The 21157-nt window shown below is 37.9% G+C and overlaps 1 protein-coding gene across 2 annotated transcripts in view; it reads right to left on the bottom strand.

The window, feature by feature from the left end:
- Nucleotides 1-17742: 17742 nt before the first annotated feature.
- ZNF385D (zinc finger protein 385D) overlaps nucleotides 17743-21157 on the bottom strand; it is a 327336-nt gene continuing 323921 nt past the window's right edge. Inside the window, exon 8 of one of the 2 annotated variants that reach the window (XM_032631619.1) lies at nucleotides 17743-18129. In XM_032631619.1, coding sequence (XP_032487510.1) covers nucleotides 17896-18129 — 234 coding nt within the window. In that variant the 3' untranslated portion in view covers nucleotides 17743-17895. The remainder of the gene's footprint in view (nucleotides 18130-21157) is intronic. The other variant, XM_032631620.1, reaches the window with a different exon arrangement.

Genomic DNA, 21157 nt, shown 5'->3' with positions numbered 1-21157 from the left:
TTGAATATAGTCACCCACACCTGAATCAAATCATTCCTCGGTGTCAACTCCAAGAAATCACATACACACTCCAATCCTTAATTTCTTGTAGGTCATATTCTAGTGAAGGGAGACTGGACTGAAATTGATGTTGGCAAAACATTGTCCCTTATGAAACCACCTATCCAAAATGAGAATCAAAAGCACTACAGGATGAAACCAGCAACAATGAACTTGGGGAGGGGGGTGGGGGGAAGATGCAGGGATGCAGAAGACCCTGAAGATCGGCTGGCAAAAGAGTATGTGGTAGTTGAAAACCAATAAGCTGTACTGGGGTTTCCAAACCCAGTGATTACAGGGGCCTGGCAGGAAGCAGTTACTGGGGTCTCTGAGTCTAGATCATAATAACCTGTACTTCCCCCCCTTTGTCCACAGGGGGCAGTTAGTTCAATAGCGGTCAATAGTTGTCTAGTGGGAATGGAGCACTAGGGTTCTTAGCTTTTTCTGAATTTTCAAGAGAAATCAGAATTTCCAACTTAAAAAATTTTTCTTTTTTTAAAGATATTTGGGAGCTAATTAAAATTTGTGTAAAAAACAATGTTCAGGCAAAACAAACCAACAAACAAAACAGATACTTTTTGTGCCCTATGGAAACATGGGCTATTATCTTGCAACCTCCTCTCTGCACAGAATTTAATTTCAGCAAGGGCCAAGCACTGGGTTTCAAACTTATAAATGAAATGATTGTTCTGTCTTACACTTAATTGAAATATCCTAAGTGAAAAGTCATAAGATGAGAATTCTTGTCTTTCTAACATGGGAGAAAGAAGCGGCCATGGAACAGAGTCCAACAGAGATGAATAAACACACTATATTTTCCATTTTTTTTACCTGTAAACAACAGATTTATTTTTTTAACATATTTATTGGAGTATAATTGCTTTACAATGTTGTGTTAGTTTCTGCTGTATAACAAAGTGAATCAGCTATGTGTATACATATATCCTCATATTCCCTCCCTCTTGCATCTCCCTCCCACCCTCCCCATCCCACCCCTCTAGGTGGACACAAAGCACTGAGCTGATCTCCCTGTGCTATGTGGCTGCTTCCCACTAGCTATCTATTTTACATTTGTAGTGTATATATGGCAATGCTACCCTCTCACTTCATCCCAGCTTACACTTCCCCCTCCGTGTATCCTCAAGTCCATTCTCTTTGTCTGCATCTTTATTCCTGTCCTCTCCCTAGGTTCATCAGAACTTTTTTTTTTTTTTAGCTTCCATATATATGTGTTAGTGTACAGTATTCGTTTTTCTCTTTCTCACTTACTTCACTATCTATGACAGACTCTAGGTCCATCCACCTCACTACAAACAACTCAATTTCATTTCTTTTTATGGCTGAGTAATATTCCATTGTATATATGTGCCACATCTTCTTTATCCATTCATCTGTTGATGGGCACCTCGGTTGTTTTCATGTCCTGGCTATTGTAAATAGTGCTGCAATGAACATTATGGTACATGTCTCTTTTTTTTTTTTTTTTTTTTTTTTTTTTTTTGCATTACGCGGGCCTCTCACTGTTGTGGCCTCTCCCATTGCGGAGCCCAGGCTCCAGACGCGCAGGCTCAGCAGCCATGGCTCACGGGCCCAGCCGCTCCGCGGCATGTGGGATCCTTCCGGACTGGGGCACGAACCCGTGTCCCCTGCATCGGCAGGCGGACTCTCAACCACTGCACCACCAGGGAAGCCCTGTCTCTTTTTGAATTATGGTTTTATCAGGGTATATGCCCAGTAGTGGGATTGCTGGGTCATATGGTAGTTCTATTTTTAGTTTTGTAAGGAACCTCCATACTGTTCTCCATAGTGGCTGTATCCATTTACATTCCCACCAACAGTGCAACAGGGTTCCCTTTTCTCCACACCCTCTCCAGCATTTATTGTTTGTAGATTTTTTGATGATGGCCATTCTGAATGGTGTGAGGTTTGCATTTTTCTAATAATTAGTGATGTTGAGCATCCTTTCATGTGTTTCTTGGCAATCTGTATATCTTCTTTGAAGAAATGTCTATTTAGGTCTTCTACCCATTTTTGGATTGGGTTGTTTGTTTTTAGGTTATTGAGCTGCATGAGCTGCTTGTATATTTTGGAGATTAATCCTTTGTCAGTTGCTTCATTTGTTACTATTTTCTCCCATTCTGAGGGTTGTGTTTTCATCTTGTTTATGGTTTCCTTTGCTGTGCAAAAGCTTTGAAGTTTCATTAGGTCTCATTTGTTTATTTTTGTTTTTATTTCCATTTCTTAGGAGGTGGGTCAAAAAGTATCTTGCTGTGATTTATGTCATAGAGCGTTCTGCCATTGTTTTCCTCTAAAAGTTTTATAGTGTATGCCCTTACATTTAGGTCTTTAATCCATTTTGAGTTTATTTTTGTATGCAGTATTAGGAAGTGTTCTAATCTCATTCTTTTATATGTAGCTGTCCAGTTTTCCCAGCACCACTTATTGGAGAAGCTGTCTTTTCTCCATTGTATATTCTTGCCTCCTTTGTCAAAGATAAGGTGACCATATGTGCATGGGTTTATCTCTGGGCTTTCTATCCTGTTCCATTGATCTATATTTCTATTTTTGTGCCAGTACCATACTGTCTTGATTACTGTAGCTTTGTAGTATAGTCTGAAGTTGGAGAGCCTGATTCTTCCATTTCCGTTTCCCTTTCTCAAGATTACAATGGCTATTTGGGATCTTTTGTGTTTCCATACAAATTGTGAAATTTTATGTTCTAGTTCTGTGTAAAATGTCATTGGTAGTTTGATAGGGATTGCATTGAATCATTAGATTGCTTTGGGTAATATAATCATTTTCACAATGTTGCTTCTTCCAATCCAAGGACATGGTATATCTCTCCATCTTTTTGTATCATCTTTAATTTCTTTCATCAGTGTCTTAGGGTTTTGTACATACAGGTCTTTTGTCTTCTTAGGTAGGTTTATTCCTAGGAATTTTGTTCTTTTTGTGGCAGTGGTAAAGGGGAGTGTTTCCTTAATTTCTCTTTCAGATTATTTGCTGTTAGTGTATAGGAATGCAACAGAATTCTGTGCATGAATTTTGTATCTTGCTACTTTACCAAAGTCATTGATTAGCTCTAGTAGTTTTCTGGTAGCATCTTTAGGATTCTTTATGTATAGTATCATGTCATCAGCAAACAGTGACAGTTTTCCTTCTTCTTTCTTGATTTAGATTCCTTTTATTTCCTTTTATTCTCTAATTGCTATGGCTAAAACTTCCCAACTATGTTGAATAATAGCGGTGAGAGTGGGCAACCTTGTCTTGCTCCTGATCATAGAAGAAATGGTTCCGTTTTTCAACATTGAGAATGATGTTGGCTGTCGGTTTCCCATGTATGTCTCTTATTATGTAGAGTTAGGTTCCCTCTGTGCCCACTTTCTGGAGAGTTTTTATCATAAATTGGTGTTGAATTTTGTTGACAGTTTTTCTGCATCTATTGAGAATATCATATGGTTTTTACCCTTCAATTTGTTCATATGGTGTATCACATTGATTGATTTACGTATATTGAAGAATCTTTGTATTCCTGGGATAAACCCCACTTCATCATGGTGTATGATCCTTTCAGTGTGCTGTTGGATTCTGTTTGATAGTATTTTGTTTATGATTTTTGCATCTATGTTCATCAGTTATACTGGTCCGTAGTTTTTTTTTTGTGACATCTTTCTCTAGTTTTGGTACCAGGATGATGGTGGCCTCATAGAATGAGTTTGGGACTCTTTCTCCCTCTGCTATATTTTGGAAGAATTTGAGAACGATTGGTGTTAGCTTTTCTCTAAATGTTTGATAGAAGTCACCTGTGAAACCATCTTGTACTGGACATTCGTTTGTTGGAAGATTTTTAATCACAGTTTCAATTTCAGTGCTTGTGATTTGTCTGTTCATATTTTCTATGTCTTCCTGGTTCAATCTCAGAAGGTGGTACTTTTATAAGAATTTGTCCATTTCTTCCAGGTTGTCCTTATTGGGATATAGTTCCTTGTAGTAGTCTTTCATGATCCTTGGTATTACTGCAGTTTCAGTCGTTACTTTTCCTGTGTCATTTCTAATTCTTAATTTGAGTCTTCTCCCTTTTTTCTTGATGAGTCTGGCTAATGGTTTATTAGCTTTGTTTATCTTCTCAGAGAACCAGATTTTAGTTTTATTGATATTTGTTATTGTTTCCTTCATTTCTTTCTCATTTATTTCTGATGTGATCTTTATGATTTCTTTTCTTCTGCAGACCTTGGTGTTTTTTTGTTCTTCTTTCCCCAATTGCTTTAGGTGTGAGGTTAGGTCATTTATTTGAGATTTTTCTTGTTTCTTGAGGTAGATTGTATTGCTATAAACTTCCCTTTTAGAACTGTTTCTGCAGCATCCCATAGGTTTTGGGTCATCATGTTTTCATTGTCATTTGTTTCTAGGTATTTTTTGCTTTCCTCCTTAGTTTCTTCAGTGATCTCTTTGTTATTTAGTAGCATATTGTTTAGCCTCCATATGTTTGTATTTTTTACAGGTTTTTTTTCCTGTAATTGATATCTATCTCATAGTATTGTGGTCCGAATAGATACTTGATATGATTTCAATTTTCTCAAGTTTACCAAGGCTTGATTTGTGACCCAAGATATGATCTATCCTGGAGAATGCTCCATGAGCACTTGAGAAGAAAGTGTATTCTGTTGTTTTTGGATGGAATATCTTATAAATATAAATTAAGTCCATCTGGTCTAATATGTCATTTAAAGCTCTGTATCCTTATTTATTTTCATTTTGGATGATCTATCCATTGATGAAAGTGGGGTGTAAAAGTCCCCTACTATGATTGTGTTTCTGTTGATTTCACCTTTTATGGCTGTTAGCATTTGCCTAAGCTGCTCCTATGTTGGGTGCATAAATATTTCAATTGTTATATCTTCTTCTTGGATTGATCCCTTGATCACTATGTAGTGTCCTCTTTATCTCTTGTAATAGTCTTTATTTTAAAGCCTATTTTGTCAGATATGAGTATTGCTACTACAGCTTTCTTTTGATTTCCATTTGCATGGCATATCTTTTTCCATCCTCTCACTTTCAGTCTGTATGTGTCCCTAGGTCTGAAATGGGTCTCTTGCAGACAGCATGTATATGGGTCTTGCTTTTGTATCCATTCAGCCAATCTATGACTTTTGGTTGGAACATTTAATCCATTTACATTTAAAGTAATTATTGATATGTATATTCATATTACCATTTTCTTAATTGTGTTGGTTTGTTTTTTGCAGGTCTTCTCCTTCTCTTGTATTTCCTGTCTAGAGCAATTACTTTATCACTTGTTGTAAAGCTGGTTTGGTGGTGCTGAATTCTGTTAACTTTTGCTTGTCTGTAAGGGTTTTAATTTCTCCATCAAATCTGAATGAGATCCTTGCTGGGTAGAGTAATCTTGGTTTTTGGCTTTTCCCTTTCATCACTTTAAATATGCCCTGCCAATCCCTTCTGGCTTCCAGAGTTTCTGCTTAAAAACAGTTGTTAACCTTATGGGGATTCCTTTGTATGTTATTTGTTGCTTTTCCCTTGCTGCTTTTAATATTTTTTTCTTTGTATTTAATTTTTGATAGTTTGATTAATGTGTCTTGGCGTGTTTCTCCTTGGACTTATCCCTGTGGGACTCTCTGGACTTTCTGGACTTGATTGACTCTTTCCTTTCCCATGTTAGGAAAGTTTTCCACTATAATCTCTTCAAATGTTTTCTCAGACCCTTTCTTATTCCTCTTCCTTTTCTGGGACCTCTATAATTCGAATGTTGGTGTGTTTAATGTTGTGTCAGATGTCTCTGAGACTATCCTTAATTCTTTTCATTCTTTTTCTTTATTCTGCTCTGCAGTAGCTATTTCCACTATTTTATCTTCCAGGTCACTTATCTGTTATTCTGCTATTGATTCCTTCTAGAGTATTTTTAATTTCATTTAGTGTGTTGTTCATTATTGTTTGTTGGCTCTTCAGTTCTTCTAGGTCCTTGTTAAATGTTTCTCTTATTTCTGCAATTTTAGATCATCTTTAATATCATTACTCTGAATTCTTTTTCAGGTAGCCTGCCTATTTTCTCTTCGTTTGTTTGGTCTGGTGGGTTTTTACCTTGCTCCTTTGTCTGCTGTGTGTTTCTCTGTCTTTTCATTTTGTTTAACTTACTGTGTTTGGTGTCTCCTTTTCACAGGCTGCAGGTTTGTAGTTCTCGTTATTTTTGGTGTCTGCCCCTGGTGGGTGAGGTTGGTTCAGTGGCTTCTGTAGGCTTCCTGGTGTAGGGAACTTGTGCCTATGTTCTGGTGGGTGGGGCTGGATCTTGTCCTCGGGGTGGGCAGAGCCCCATCTGGTGCTCTGTTTTGTGAACTTGGTATGACTTTAGGCAGCCTCTCTGCTAATGGGTGGGTTTGTGTTCCTGTCTTGCTAGTTGTTTGGTATGGGGCGCCCAGCACTTGAGCTTGCTGGCCGTTTGGGTGGAGCTGGGTCTTAGTGTTGAGATGGAGTTCTCTGGGAGAGCTCTCACTGATTGATATTACATGGGGCCAGGAGGGATTTTTGGTCCAATATCCTGGACTAGGCTCTCCCACCTCGGAGTCTCAGGTCCGATTCCTGGCCAGAACATCAACTCCCTGTCAGACACATGGCTCAGAAGAAAAGGAAGGGAAAATAAAAACAAAATAACCTGAATAGATAGAATTTCAAACTAAATGGTAATAAGAATATTAAACAGACAAAATCACACAAAGAAACATACACACACACTAATAAAAAGAAAACAAACAAGTGGAAAAAAAAAAGTACAGTCAGAATCCTAGGACAAATTGTAAACTCAAACCTAAACAGACAAGATCACCCAAAGAAGCATACATATATGCACTCACAAAAAGAGAAAAAAGGCAAATATATATATATAATAAAAAATGAAAAACTAAAATAAATAAAATTTAAAATAAATAATAAGAATAGTAAAAAAATTAAAAAGTTAAATTAAATTAATAAAAGGAAGAGAGCAGCCAAACCAATCCACCAATAATAACAAGCACTAAAAACTAAACTAACATAAACATAAAACCAGAAACGAATCAGATGCAGAAAGCAAACCCCATGTCTACAGTTGCTCCCAAAGCAATTGGTCCCAAAGCAACCACCTCAATTTTTGGTACCTTCATTGTCTAACCAGGTATTCTTCAAATAGAGAATTTTCAAGTTGATTGTGGGGATTTAATCTGCTGCTCCTGAAACTGCACAGAGAAACTTTCCTTTCTCTTCTTCGTTTGCACAGCTCCCAGAGCTCAGCTTTGCATTTGGCCCCGCCTCTGCATGTAGGTCACCCTCAGGCTTCTGTTCCCCTCCCAGACAAGAGGTGGTTAAAGCAGAGGCTGATTAGGGCTCTCATGCTCGCTCAAGCTGGGGAGAAGGAGGGATAAGGTAGTCATAATTGGAATGCAGAGTGAGCCTGAGGCGGAAGAGGCCAGCTTGAGGTGCACTGTGTGTTCTCCTGGGGAAGTTGTCCCTGGATCACAGAACCCTGGCAGTGGCGGGCTGCACAGGCTCCTGGAGCATTGTGGGTAGTGAACTGTGCTTGCACACAGGATTCTTGGTGGCAATGATGGTGGCGTTAGTGGTTCATGCCCCTCTCTGGGGTCCGAGCTGATAGCCCATCTCTGAAGCTAGCTTAGGTGGTGCCCTGCCTTCTGTGGGCACATGGAGTGGGAATCCCCTCTCCTTGTGCACCCCGAAACAAAGGTCTCTTGCCTCTTCGGCAGGTCCAGACTTTTCCCCAGACTCCCTCCCAGCTAACTGTGGCACGCTAGCCCCCTTCAGACTGTGTTCATGCAGCCAACCCAGTCTTCTCCCTGGGCTCTGACCTCAGAAGCCCAAGCCTCAGCTTTCAGCCCCCACCTGCCCCAGCAGATGAGCAGACAAGCCTCTCAGGCTGGTGAGTGTTGGTCGGCACCGATCTTCTGTGCGGGAATATCTCCGCTTTGCCCTCTGCACCCCTGTTGCTGTGCTCTCCTCCATGGCTCTGAAGCTTCACCCCTGCCCAGCCCCTGTCTCCACCAGTGAAGGGGCTTCCTAGTGTGTGGAAACTTTTCCTTCTTCACAGCTCCCTCCCCAAGGGGCAGGTCCTGTCCCTATTCTTTTGTCCCTGTTTTTTCTTTTGCCCTACCCAGGTACGTGGGGAGTTTCTTGCCTTTTGGGAAGTCTGAGGTGTTCTGCCAGTGTTCAATAGGTGTTCTGTAGGAGTTGTTGCACGTGTAGATGTATTTCTGTTGTATTTGTGGGGAGGGAGGTGATCTCCACATCTTACTCCTCTGCCATCTTAAAGGCCCTCCAACACATTTCTTTTGAGAAACAGTCATGAGACACACATCCTGTGAGTCACTAAATGTCTTAGTTGGTACTTGGAACAATAGTGTTATATGTTTTTTCTGTACTTCTTGGAATGGTAAGATGTTACAAACAAGTAAAGTAGAACATGTAGTTTACAAATTTAATTTGTGCTAAGGATCCTCTTCCAAAGAGCCTTAAAACTTAAACTAAGGAGAAAAGTATTTCCCAAATTAGATACATTGCCTATGGGTTATTTACAGATGAAAGAAAAATAAGCAACCATCTTTATTTCATGAACTAAGTGAATAATAAAGATGTAAATTTCCTGAAACCACCAGTAATGTTACATTTACCTGGACAATTTTACAATTGTCAAAGTGAGAGGAGACGATGGCTATGGATGTTTCTAGAGCTGCTGAGGGAATTAGGGAGCTTTCATCCCATAAAAATACCACTAGTGACTTTCTTTTATTGAAACTGAAAAGTTCTTCTTAAAGAATTCCTGATTATTTGTTCACAGCTGCAAGTTTGAGTACAGGACCAGAGTCAGGATAGAATATGTTATATTTTACATTTCTCTGTCAATAAAATTGATACAGCTTCATTTCCTATTGTGGAAACTGCTGGCATATGAGGGGATTTTACTGTATGATTTAAAACAGAAAATGGCATGATATGAGTGATATGAGTTGTTCTGATTATTATTAGTATTTTAGGACTTTACTGGCACACCAAGGGCCATTCTTTGGGTCTGCAATTAAAATAAATAATAACATCAACATAATCACCATTCAGCTATCAAAATGTAAAACATGCAAAAAAATTCCATCTCAACGGTCCAAGTCTACCTGGGGACATCTATAACCTTTGATGAAAGGTTAATCAGCATGACTTGGCAAGATGAAAAGAGCAAGGCCATTTACTGAACACGTGGGCTGAGAAGGTGGCACAAATTTGCAAACTGAGCATTTTGGCTTCTGCAGCTCATGCCATGTTCCCAACGTGAGGAGATGAAGCTGCTTTCCCCCAGTAGTTCCACCCCAGTGAAGCATTATTGTAGCTGAGTGATGAATCAGAGACCCCTGTCTGACTAGCAAGTCAATTTCTTTAATCTTTGGTTCCATTCTTCTTTTTCCTTTTTCTGTAAAAATCAAGCTAGCCATGTCCACTCTACCTCTTCAGTATTTGTGGTAATGTTCTTTTGAATATGAGGTATTATTGTTATCAAGTAAAACCTTGCAAAATTTTTTGCCAGGTGGTTGATATTGGACAAAGCCCTGCTTGTATTCTCTAAGCTGTGAGAATATAAGGAGAGAAAAATCACATAAAATTTTTTCCCTTAAGCAGTTTTTTTTTTTTTCTTTTGGCTGGGTTACACCAATGTAGGGCAAACCATAGACTATTGTTTAAAATTTGAAAATATTATTCAATTTTTAAAAATGTTAATGCCAGAGTTTCCCATCAGAAGTCTGGTTGTCAAAAACAAATACAGCCTCTAATTTGTGGTCACTAAATGCATTTGGATTAGCCTATTTTTAGATCTTGAGATTAAGGCTCAAATTGGCTTCTGTCATTAAATAGCCATACTGTCATCACTCAATTCATTCAACAGGGTCTGTTTGTAGTTCTATTGTTAAGAATCACCATTTAAGATGTTTGAAAAAAAAAAAAAAAAAAAAGAATCACCATTTAAAAATAGCCGAACTGGGAACTCTACTCAATATTTTGTAATAACCTATAAGGGAAAAGAATCTGAAAAAATATATAGATATATATGTATGTATAATTCATCACATTGTTGTACACCTGAAACTAACACAATATTCTAAATCAACTATACTTCAATAAAAAATAAAAACAATAAAAATAGCCAAATCTCCAATTTTTTGAGAGTTAACTATCTCATCATACATTAGTTAATACTAAATTTTCCTTTGATTGACGAGTATAAGGAGACAATTTAAAATTAATTGTAAAATTGCAGTAAATATTACTAGCAGAAATGCTTGTCTACAGTTACATAAGGAAACTTCAGTTGAACTGACATAAGATTTAAACTTACAAAAGAAATTTTAAAAAATAGGAGTAATGGGCTTCCCTGGTGGCGTAGTGGTTGAGAGTCTGCCTGCCGATGTAAGGGACACGGGTTCGTGCCCCAGTCCGGGAGGATCCCACGTGCCGCGGAGCGGCTGGGCCCGTGAGCCATTGCCGCTGAGCCTGCGCGTCCGGAGCCTGTGCTCCGCAACGGGAGAAGCCACAACAATGAGAGGCCCGCGTACCGCAAAAAAAAAAAAAAAAAAAAAAAAATAGGACTAACAAATTTCCCAAGAAAAGCAATGTTCCCCTCACAGACTTAGAGAACAAACTTACGGTAACCGGGGTGGGGGAAGGGGGGGGAGGAGAGGGGGGAAGGGAGTTTGGGACTGACATATGTTTAAACTGGATGACCACCAAGGACCTGCTGTACAGCACAGGGAAAGCTGCTCAATATTATATAACAACCTAAATGGGAAAAGAATAGATACGTGTATATGTATAACTGACTCACTTTGCTGTACACCTGAAACTAACACAGCATTGTTAGTTGATTATACTCCAATATAAAATAAAAATTAAAAAAAAGAAAAGGAAAGCAATGTTCTTAGCATATAGCTCCACGTGTGTATAAGGCAATATTTCTTGAAACAATCCATCAAGTTTTTTTTTTTCCGGACAAAATTGAGTATCTAATAGAGCTACATATGATGTTGCTTTGGCATCAGATCAGTTCCATTTCAAACAGTATGTAGGAATATGAACACTGTAAATATAAGATGCATTTTAAAACAATTTTATTGAAATTTAGAGGTATTAGGCTTAGATTTTGGGACCAATTTGAAGAGGCAAATGACCTGCTTTTACTAAATATCGCCTTTTTTGAAGCATATCTCTATAAAGTAATTTCATTATTATTCCTATTTTTTCCAGAAGGAAATCATCAAAATACTGAGTTGGCTCAGTTTCCTCATAGATAATTTGTGTTGAAGCTGGAAACCACTCTTTGTTCTTTGATGGTCAATCTTGTGCCCAGATCCCTTGGCCACAAGACTTTTCCCCAATATCAAACACTTCCACACATGTTTCCATAATCCCTTTAAAAAAACAGATGGCATCCTGTGAAATTCTTCTTGACTATTTCATGAAAACTAAACTTTCTAGAACTTTGAGAACTTTATTTCTTTTCTTGCTCTAATAATATTAGCTCAGTCAACAAGAGACACAAAGCATTTGGTGGAGGGTCTTCACCCAGTATGAACCTCCTTTAGCCCTAGTGTCAGATGCTAAAATTATACAATAATGTATTTTAAACTGAGTTGACAAATATCCAATGATACCCACATTATTATTTGTGGTTAATAAAATTCCATACCCTCTCACCATGGCTTAAAACTCCATAACATCATTTCTCAATGGATTCATGCCTCACAGATTTGGACAATCAAACAGCAGAGTAACTTTTTTAAAAAATGTGTTCGCTGGGAAAAAAATGCGATCTGGGCTTCCAATAAAGGATTATCTCTTTGTCAGGTTTTTTAGCCTTGTTTTACCATGTCCTGCACACTACCTGGATTGGGAGATCTGATGAGGGTTCAACTCCTATAGTCAAAATCAGTAGCTTTTATGAAATGATACAAAGTGGTAGCAGAAGAGCCTTGCTAGAGAGCATAGTACCTTGATATTATATCTGCTTCTCAGCCTCTCCAATGCCCTAAAATGATTAGGATTCCCAAGTGTGAAATTAGAGTTCCTGTTCTTAAAAGTAAAATCAACCTACTCACTAAAAAAGAAAAAAAATTTTTTGAAAAATGATAACAGGTAAAAAGAGGTATTAAGGCTCATATTTTACAAAAATACATGTATCTCTATCTCTACCCATATCCATATAGATATAGATGTAGTGACTTACGACCTGGCCACTGTACAAGTATTTACCTTTAGTTATAATTTTGCTCACAAATCATTTTAGCTCTACTCCTTGGGAATGGCTTTTAGAGCTGACTTGTCAGTCATGAAGAGAACATGACCTCATTCTCTATTGATCCCATTCTCAACTGGGTCATCTATATTAATCATCAGATTTGACTTCAAATTTTGGCAATTTCTAGAGTCAACCATCTAGGAAGGATGGCTTTCCATCACTGAGAAGAGGTGAAAGAAGATGACCAGATTCAAGGCAATTCTTTGTCCTTTCACATCTGAGCATTGATGACACAACCAGAGAATTCTTTAAACTCTGTGACTCTTTGGAACCCGTATGGACTTCTAATCAAGTAGCACATAGGTAGGAGGTTTTCCCAGTGTAGAACCTGTCTTTCATCACCATTCGTAATTCTGGTAAGCTATAAGTTCATTTCTGGAAGTAACAACCATGTAGGCCACATGAGGATGATATATCAACATATCCATCTTTCACTGGAAGCTCTGATACCCATCTCAGCACAAGGAAGTAGGCAATGGAGACTTGCCATACACATGATCCATTTCACTTCTTGATAGTAACTGTTGTCGTTATTGAAGATACCGTAGAAAGACCAGAAAAGATGCTCCAGAAATAAATCTGCTCTCTTAATGAAAACCAACAGCAATCAGTTTGTAAAATATTCACTGTCAGGACTAAGTCCAAAAAAATTCTTGCTATATCAATAACAAGAGGGCATAACTGATATCCTTTGGCTGTGGAAGAAGTGATCTGAATAAGGTGGTCATTAGCTAAAACACGTGCAAACCCAGGACTGGATTAGTAATGGCTCAGGTGGGGGTCCCTTTCTATTGAAGGGAGATTACACAACAAAAAGAACGAGGATGAGACATTCAAATACCTGTTGCCCCCTTCACACCCACACTGTCAATATTCTCTTGCTTTTATATGGGTTGGTTTTATTTAGAATTTACAGTAAGCCCCCTACGTATGAATCTTCAAGTTATGAACTTTCAAAGATGCGAACGTGTGTTTGTATGTTCAATCACGTTAGCTCACATGTCTGGCGTACACTGTCATGGGTGCACCTCCTCTACAAGTGGTTGTGCCTTTGTGTACTTACTGTACAGTACTGTATAGAGTACTGTAGTACAGTATCTTTGTTTCAAGCCCAGGATGTCCGGAAGCACCATATTATTTGTGAAAAGTATTATAAGCCCATTGCAGTACAGTACTATATAGCCGATTGTGTTTGTTGGGTACCTTGGCTAACTTTGTTGGACTTATGAACAAATTGGACTTACGAACGTGCTCTTGGAATGCAACAGGTCCATATGTAGGGGACTTAGTGTATTACGTTTTGGACTGAGAAAACAGATGTGGTATATATCCTAAACGACTTTGTTATAAATCCAATGTGAATTAGCAACTCCTCTGATAACTGTTGGTGAGGTCTACATCTGACTGATCAGATGAATGACCTACTACCTTGTGATGTATCCTTAGGAGGGAAAAGAATACAGAACACTTTTCTGAGAAAATGCAAATATTTGAGTAGCTGTATGGTTCACTATAAGAAAGCACTTCTTCGAGGGAGAGAAAAGTGTTTTTTTAATGCAAAAATAGGTAACCAGTTTAGCCTTTACTCACTCTCACCCACACTGCTGATGAAGAGAGTAAGGACAAAGCATTCGTTGACTATTTAAATGTTACCCTGCTAGGCAGGGACAAAGTCTGCAATAGGCTCTGATTTCTTTCAGGCTCATTGTTTTCCTCACCACTTTAAGATGCTTTCCTGTGTACAAAGAGACGTTAATACAATGTCATCCATGCAAATGTACAGAAAGGTAGTTTAGTTCTATAGATCAATTCAGATTTGAAGGAAGAGGTCTCTATACCAGAGTCATTTTTTAGCTTTATGGTCTGATTTCTTCAGGAAAGTTGAAACATTCCATGGGTGTGGAGACAAAGATATTAATTTAAGCTATTAATTGTAAGTGAAATTTAATGCCCATCTCTACTGTGGGGTGGTTCTGTACCTTAAAAACATACATGAGCACATCCACAATAAACTCTGAATAATCCTTCTTTAAAACCTTTTCATTTTTACTCCTTTGTGTTGTGATTTCCTGCTCTTTTAATTTCCAAATGAGCATAAATGCTCTCTTGGCTAAATAGTTCCTTGGCAGCAAAATATGTAGCACCTTTCAAAAAACCAAATTATATCTCTGATGTTAATGGCAATGAATTATTGCAAGAGAGGAACGGAAACCCAACGGTACCTGAAGATTGCATCATTTGAGATGAGTCAGTGATGATATAAATTGCCCAAAGCCAACTGCATACACAACTGTGCTTAGGTGTACACAACAACCACTCTTCAAAGTTCAGGAGCAGTGAGAGGAGCGATTTGTCACTTGTAATCGCCTGTTTTCTCGGAAGAGAAATACAGTGCCTTCCCAAAGACTGTTTCCAGTTGTCTGGGTAATCTGGATGAGGTGCAAGAATGCTTTTTCCAGAGGCATTTGACTCTTGCAATGCATTTATATTTGTTGCAAATGAAATCGGAGATGCTTTATCTATCCCATCCCTGCCATGGGTATGATGCATGGGAAGGAACGTATAACCATAAAGTCAGACCCCCCTCAGGGATGTTCAGAGCACCACTGCTGATCAATCGGAATTACTGATCTTTATTCATGAAAAGAAGTTCCCTAAGGGAAAGGATAGAGCTTTATAGCAGTCTGAACAATGGTAGATATGGATCTGGTGTTAATAAATACATGGAATGTTGGGAACCAATTCACAGAGAATCCACCATAAGTTCCATGGTTAGGCTTCATCCTTTATTAGGTAGTGAGTAAAAGACAACTGATGATTACAACTCCAATTTTAGAGACCATTTAAACAAAAATGGTTCCATAGTGAAATGAGGCAGAAGGGGTTTAGGTATTTCTGAGGTTTCTCCTATGGCTGATGGAGAAAATATGGCTGATTTGTTTGTTTCCCAGCAAATCATTAAAGTTAGTAACGCCTTGTGATCCAGGACTCTTGTATTCCACCGGCCCTGACTTCTAGTGGACTGGCTCTTTCACTCTGGTGAAAATGGGGAAGAACAGCAAAAGTACATTGTATTAAGATTTCATCAATTGACACTAAGTTCTCCAACAGAAAGAGAGGTTTTTAGAGGTGTAAATGTAGTTGGATAGGGATTCAGGCTGACATAGTGAACGATGAAAATATTCAACAAAGCAGAAAGAGGAAACTGAAGTTCAAAACGGTCAGAAGCTGGTCACACAGGATATAGGCAGCCCCAAACAACAGAATTCATGAGCTAACTCTCTCCTGGCTGAACTAGCAGGGTCTGAGGGTGGAAAAAGGAAACACTTACTAACACCAGAAAGTAGAGATACTGGCAGATGCAATATCACCAGATACTTTCAAAAACAAATTTCAATTGTAACCAACATGTTCAGGCAGAAGATGTATGGTTTGAAATTCCTCTTACCAAAGACTGATGGAATACTTTTTCTTTTCTTTTCCTTCCTTTCTTCCTCCCTTCCTTCCTTCCTTTTTTCTTTTGGTTGGTTGTTTAACAAAAGTTCTATAAAGTCAACTGCTTTAAAGATATATTTATATGACAAATGTCTTTAGCTAGATGGTGGAGAAGAACTCCAAAGACCATGTTTAACGTTGAGCACCAAGCACATTATGGGTGTTTCTTAAATATAAAATGACAAATACTAAATACCCATCTCTCAAATCGTTTCACCTTGAGTCTTTAGGCCTCTCAAAAGTCTACTACAGTTTAGATAAGAGCAGTTTCAGGAAGGCCATATGCAGCCTTTCCCTATATTTTTAAATAGTCTTTACAAAACCTTTCAAAAATATTTTTTTTTCTCTAAACCTAAATCTGATAGGGTGGATTTGTACATGTTTTCATTGTTCTAAGTTTGAGTGTCATTATTCTTATTAATGCAACAGACTGGCTGCATCAAACCCCATCATAATGATAGGTATATGTTAGCTTTCTATGGGAAAAAGCAAATAGCCTTTATCACAAATTAAAGGCACAGCTATTTTTATGCCATTTGTTACCAACTTAATGATAACATGTAACACGGGATGGTTATATAATTATTTTATATAGATTGTCTTTTTATAAGTTATTCTCTTAATCTTTCTAACATATATACAATATACATATATTTATATATACCCCTGAAAAATCTTGTTTTAAAGGTAAAACATCAACTCCTTTCAGCCTTATGGTGAATATTGAAGGCTGTCAGTGTTTCACAACTCCACTAGAGAAATGATGGTCAAATGCATCTTACCAGTATTTTTTTAACTCTACATCCTTGGTCTGAAATTAATGCAGATTCATTTTTCTTGTTTTACTAATATTTAAATATATATTAATTGTTTATATCATGTCAGTAGGAAATCTAAAAAAACAACAAAACCCCCCACAACAATAGCTAATGTCTACCATCATAGTCAAAGCAGAAACCTTTGCTGAAGAGACAACCCTACTGGTTTGATATAAAGGGGGTATTGCAGAGATGCAATATTCTTTGTTTTTATTGGATATGCACTAAGAAAAATCTTTACTTTGCATTATCATGCTAGGTTAGGATCATCCATTATCCTTGAAACAGAATTGTTATACTGATTTCTTTCTGAACACCTATGATGCATGGGTTTACCTGTTTTCAGATATAGGTGCTTTACAAACACTTCCTATTTCCAGCAACACTGTTCCAGAGGGAGGGAAAAGTACTTTGTAAGAAACCATTTTTATTAATCTCTCCCACCTCTATGCTTAGCCTTGTTCTTTTATTCTGAACTTAAAGTCATCTCCAAGCTGGGTAGGATGGGAGAATGAGAACCAGGGACCTTCCCCACACCATCCAGTGGTGTTTAGTTTTTGACTGCTTACAGGCATGAAATAGTTGTTCGTTCTACCTTTTGCAATTCTTGAAAACCTAGTGGCATAGATTGAGACACAGCACTATTGTTTTTACAAGACATCTACTGTATCTACTTTTGTTGGGATAAATACCCAGGAATTGCTGCCATAGCAAGAGGAACAGCACGGGTACTACTATTCACAGTGTTGCTTTTGTTTTTTGTGATTTTTTCTTTTTCTTTTTTTTTTTTGTATTATTTTAATCTACAGAGTAAATTATTATATATACATTGGAACCAGTTAATGCCCTTAGACAATGTATAGCTGTCTCATAAAGCAGGAAAGACAATGCAGGGGGAAACAAGTGCCCAAAAGCACAGTCACAAAGGCTTCAGAAGTTCTAGATACCACTACAAGTCAATGCTGGAGATCACTTCTAAAACACTCAATGTTCAAGAGGAATGCTTTAATTTGGAGAAAATACCACCCCTCCCTCCCACCCCTAAACCTCCCTCCTTTTTTTTTTTTTTTTTTAATAATCTTTTCAATTCACTATCAAAAGTCCTGGCTCTTCAGGTATACTTTAAACTATAAATAAACACTGCATAGTTCTCTTTTTGTTTTGTGTTTTTTGAAAAATTATTGCAGTACAGTTACTCCCATTTGGAATTCAGTAAGGAGCAAACAGCACAGGAGTGTGGGTGGTCCGAATGGGTCCAGGAGCTGGCCGCAGGAGGGCTGGAGGGACTGCAGAAGTCTGGAACAGTGTGGCTGCTGGAGCAGTTCGGAGGCTGAAGGGGGAATTCACTGCCACAGCCGCAGCAGCCGCTGCAGCTGCCAGAGGGTTTGGTAGAATTCGTGGAGCCAAAGGCTTTGAAGGTTCTTTTGAAAATACTAATTTTACCTGCAAGGTAGGGGGGAAAAAAAAGAGTAGATGAACAAAAGTCTTAGAGTCTACAATGAGAATCCAAAAGGGTGAGCAGCTTTTAAAATACAGCAGTCAACAACTACAAAGATAAACTCACACCTGGGAACTGATGATAAAAATCACGCAAAGTGGGAAACCTATATTCAATATCCTGAGATAAATCAAAATGGACAAGAACATGAAAAACAATATATATGTATAACTGAATCACTTTGCTTTACAGCAGAAATTAACACACCATTGTAAATCAACTGTATTTCAATAAAATAAATTTTAAAAAATAATGTAAAGTGTAGAACATCTTTCCTTTTGGGAAAATTGGAAGATCCCGGAAAATGGCTTGACCTATGATGTTACAAAGTCCTCCAGGAAAGTACTTTATTTTATTTTTTTTTTAACATCTTTATTGGAGTATAATTGCTTTACAATGGTGTGTTACTTTCTGATTTATAACAAAGTGAATCAGTTATACATATTCATAGGTCCCCATATCTCTTCCCTCTTGCATCTCCCTCCCTCTCACCCTCCCTATCCCACCCCTCTAGGTGGTCACAAAGCACCGAGCTGATCTCCCTGTGCTATGCGGCTGCTTCCCACCAGCTAACTATTTTACGTTTGGTAGTGTATATATGTCCATGCCACTCTCTCACTTTGTCCAGCTTACCCTTCCCCCTCCCCCTATACTCAAGTCCATTCTCTAGTAAATCTGCGTGTTTATTCCCGTCTTGCCCCTAGGTCCTTCATGACCTTTTTTTTTTTTTTTTTTTAGATTCCATATATATGTGTTAGCATATGGTATTTGTTTTTCTCTTTCTGACTTACTTCACTCTGTATGACAGACTCTAGGTCCATCCACCTCACTACAAATAATTCAATTTCGTTTCTTCTTATGGCTGAGTAATATTCCATGTATATCTGTGCCATATCTTCTTTATCCATTCACCTGTTGATGGACATTTAGGCTGCTTCCATGTCCTAGCTATTGTAAATAGAGCTGCAATGAACATTGTGGTACATGACTCTTTTTGAATTATGGTTTTCTCAGGGTATATGCCTAGTAGTGGGATTGCTGGGTCATATGGTAGTTCTATTTTAAATTTTTTAAGAAACCTCCATACTGTTCTCCATAGTGACTGTATCAATTTACATTCCCACCAACAGTGCAACAGGGTTCCCTTTTCTCCACACCCTCTCCAGCATTTATTGTTTGTAGATTTTTTGATGATGGCCATTCTGAAAGGTGTGAGGTGATACCTCATTGTAGTTTTGATTTGCATTTCTCTAATGATTAATGATATTGAGCATTCTTTCATGTGTTTGTTGGCAATCTGAGTATCTTCTTTGGAAAAATGTCTATTTATGTCTTCTCCGCATTTTTGGATTGGGGTGTTTGTTTTTTTGATCTTGAGCTGCATGAGCTGCTTGTAAATTCTGGAGAATAATCCTTTGGAAATTGCTTCATTTGCAAATATTTTCTCCCATTCTGAGGGTTGCCGTTTCGTTTTGTTTATGGTTTCCTTTGTTGTGCAAAAGCTTTTAAGTCTCATTAGGTTCCATTTGTATATTTTTGTTTTTATTTCCATTTCTCTAGGAGGTGGGTCAAAAAGGATCTTGCTGTGATTTATGTCCTAGAGTGTTCTGCCTACGTTTTCCTCTAAGAATTTGGTAGTGTCTGGCCTTACATTTAGGTATTTAATCTATTTTGAGTTTATTTTTGTGTATGGTGTTAGGGAATGTTCTAATTCCATTATTTTACATGTAGCTGTCCAGTTTTCCCAGCACCACTTATTGAAGAGGCTGTCCTTTCTCCGCTGTATATTCTTGCCTCCTTTATCAAAGATAAGGTGTCCATATGTGCATGGGTTTATCTCTGGGCTTTCTATCCTGTTCCATTGATCTATATTTCTGTTTTTGTGCCAGTACCATACTGTCTTGATTACTGTAGCTTTGTAGTATAGTCTGAAGTCAGGGAGCCTGATTCCTCCAGCTCCATTTTTCTTTCTCAAGATTGCTTTCACTATTCGGGGTCTTTTGTTTTTCCATGCAAATTGTGAAATTTTTTGTTCTAGTTCTGTGAAAAATGCCAGTGGTAGTTTGATAGGGATTGCATTAAATCTGTAGATTGCTTTGGGTAGTAAAGTCATTTTCATAATGTTGATTCTTCCAATCCAAGGACATGGTATATCTCTCCATCTTTTTGTATCATCTTTAATTTCTTTCATCAGTGTCTTATAATTTTCTGCATACAGGTCTTTTTTCTCCTTAGGTAGGTTTATTCCTAGATATTTTATTCTTTTTGTTGCAATGGTAAATGGGAGTGTTTTCTTAATTTCACTTTCCGATTTTTCATCATTAGTGTATAAGAATGCCAGAGATTTCTGTGCACTAATTTTGTGTCCTGCTACTTTACCAAATTCATTGATTAGCTCTAGTAGTTTTCTGGTAGCATCTTTAGGATTCTCTATGTATAGTGTCATGTCATCTGCACACAATGACAGCTTTAGTTCTTCCTTTCCGATTTGGATTCCTTTTATATCTTTTTCTTCACTGATTGCTGTGGCTAAAACTTCCAAAAGTATGTTGAATAACAGTGGTGATAGTGGGCAACCTTGTCTTGTTCCTGATCTTAGTGGAAATGGTTTCAGTTTTTCACCATTGAGGACAATGTTGGCTGTGGGTTTGTCATATATGGCCATTATTATGTTGAGGAAAGTTCCCTCTAAGCCTACTTTCTGGAGGTTTTTTAATCATAAATGGGTGTTGAATTTTGTCGAAAATTTTCTCTTCATCTATTGAGTTGATCATATGGTTTTTCTCCTTCAATTTGTTAATAAGGTGTATCACATTGATTGATTTGCATATATTGAAGAATCCTTGCATTCCTGGGATAAACCCCACTTGATCATGGTGTATGATTCTTTTAATGTGCTGTTGAATTCTGTTTGCTAGTATTTTGTTGAGGATTTTTGCGTCTATGTTCGTCAGTGATACTGGCCTATAAATT

The sequence above is a fragment of the Phocoena sinus genome, chromosome 4, assembly GCF_008692025.1.
Source record: "Phocoena sinus isolate mPhoSin1 chromosome 4, mPhoSin1.pri, whole genome shotgun sequence".
In the NCBI taxonomy this organism is placed as follows: domain Eukaryota; kingdom Metazoa; phylum Chordata; class Mammalia; order Artiodactyla; family Phocoenidae; genus Phocoena; species Phocoena sinus.
The sequence above is the reverse complement of the archived record's forward strand: the minus strand, read 5'-3'. Positions and strand labels throughout refer to the sequence as shown.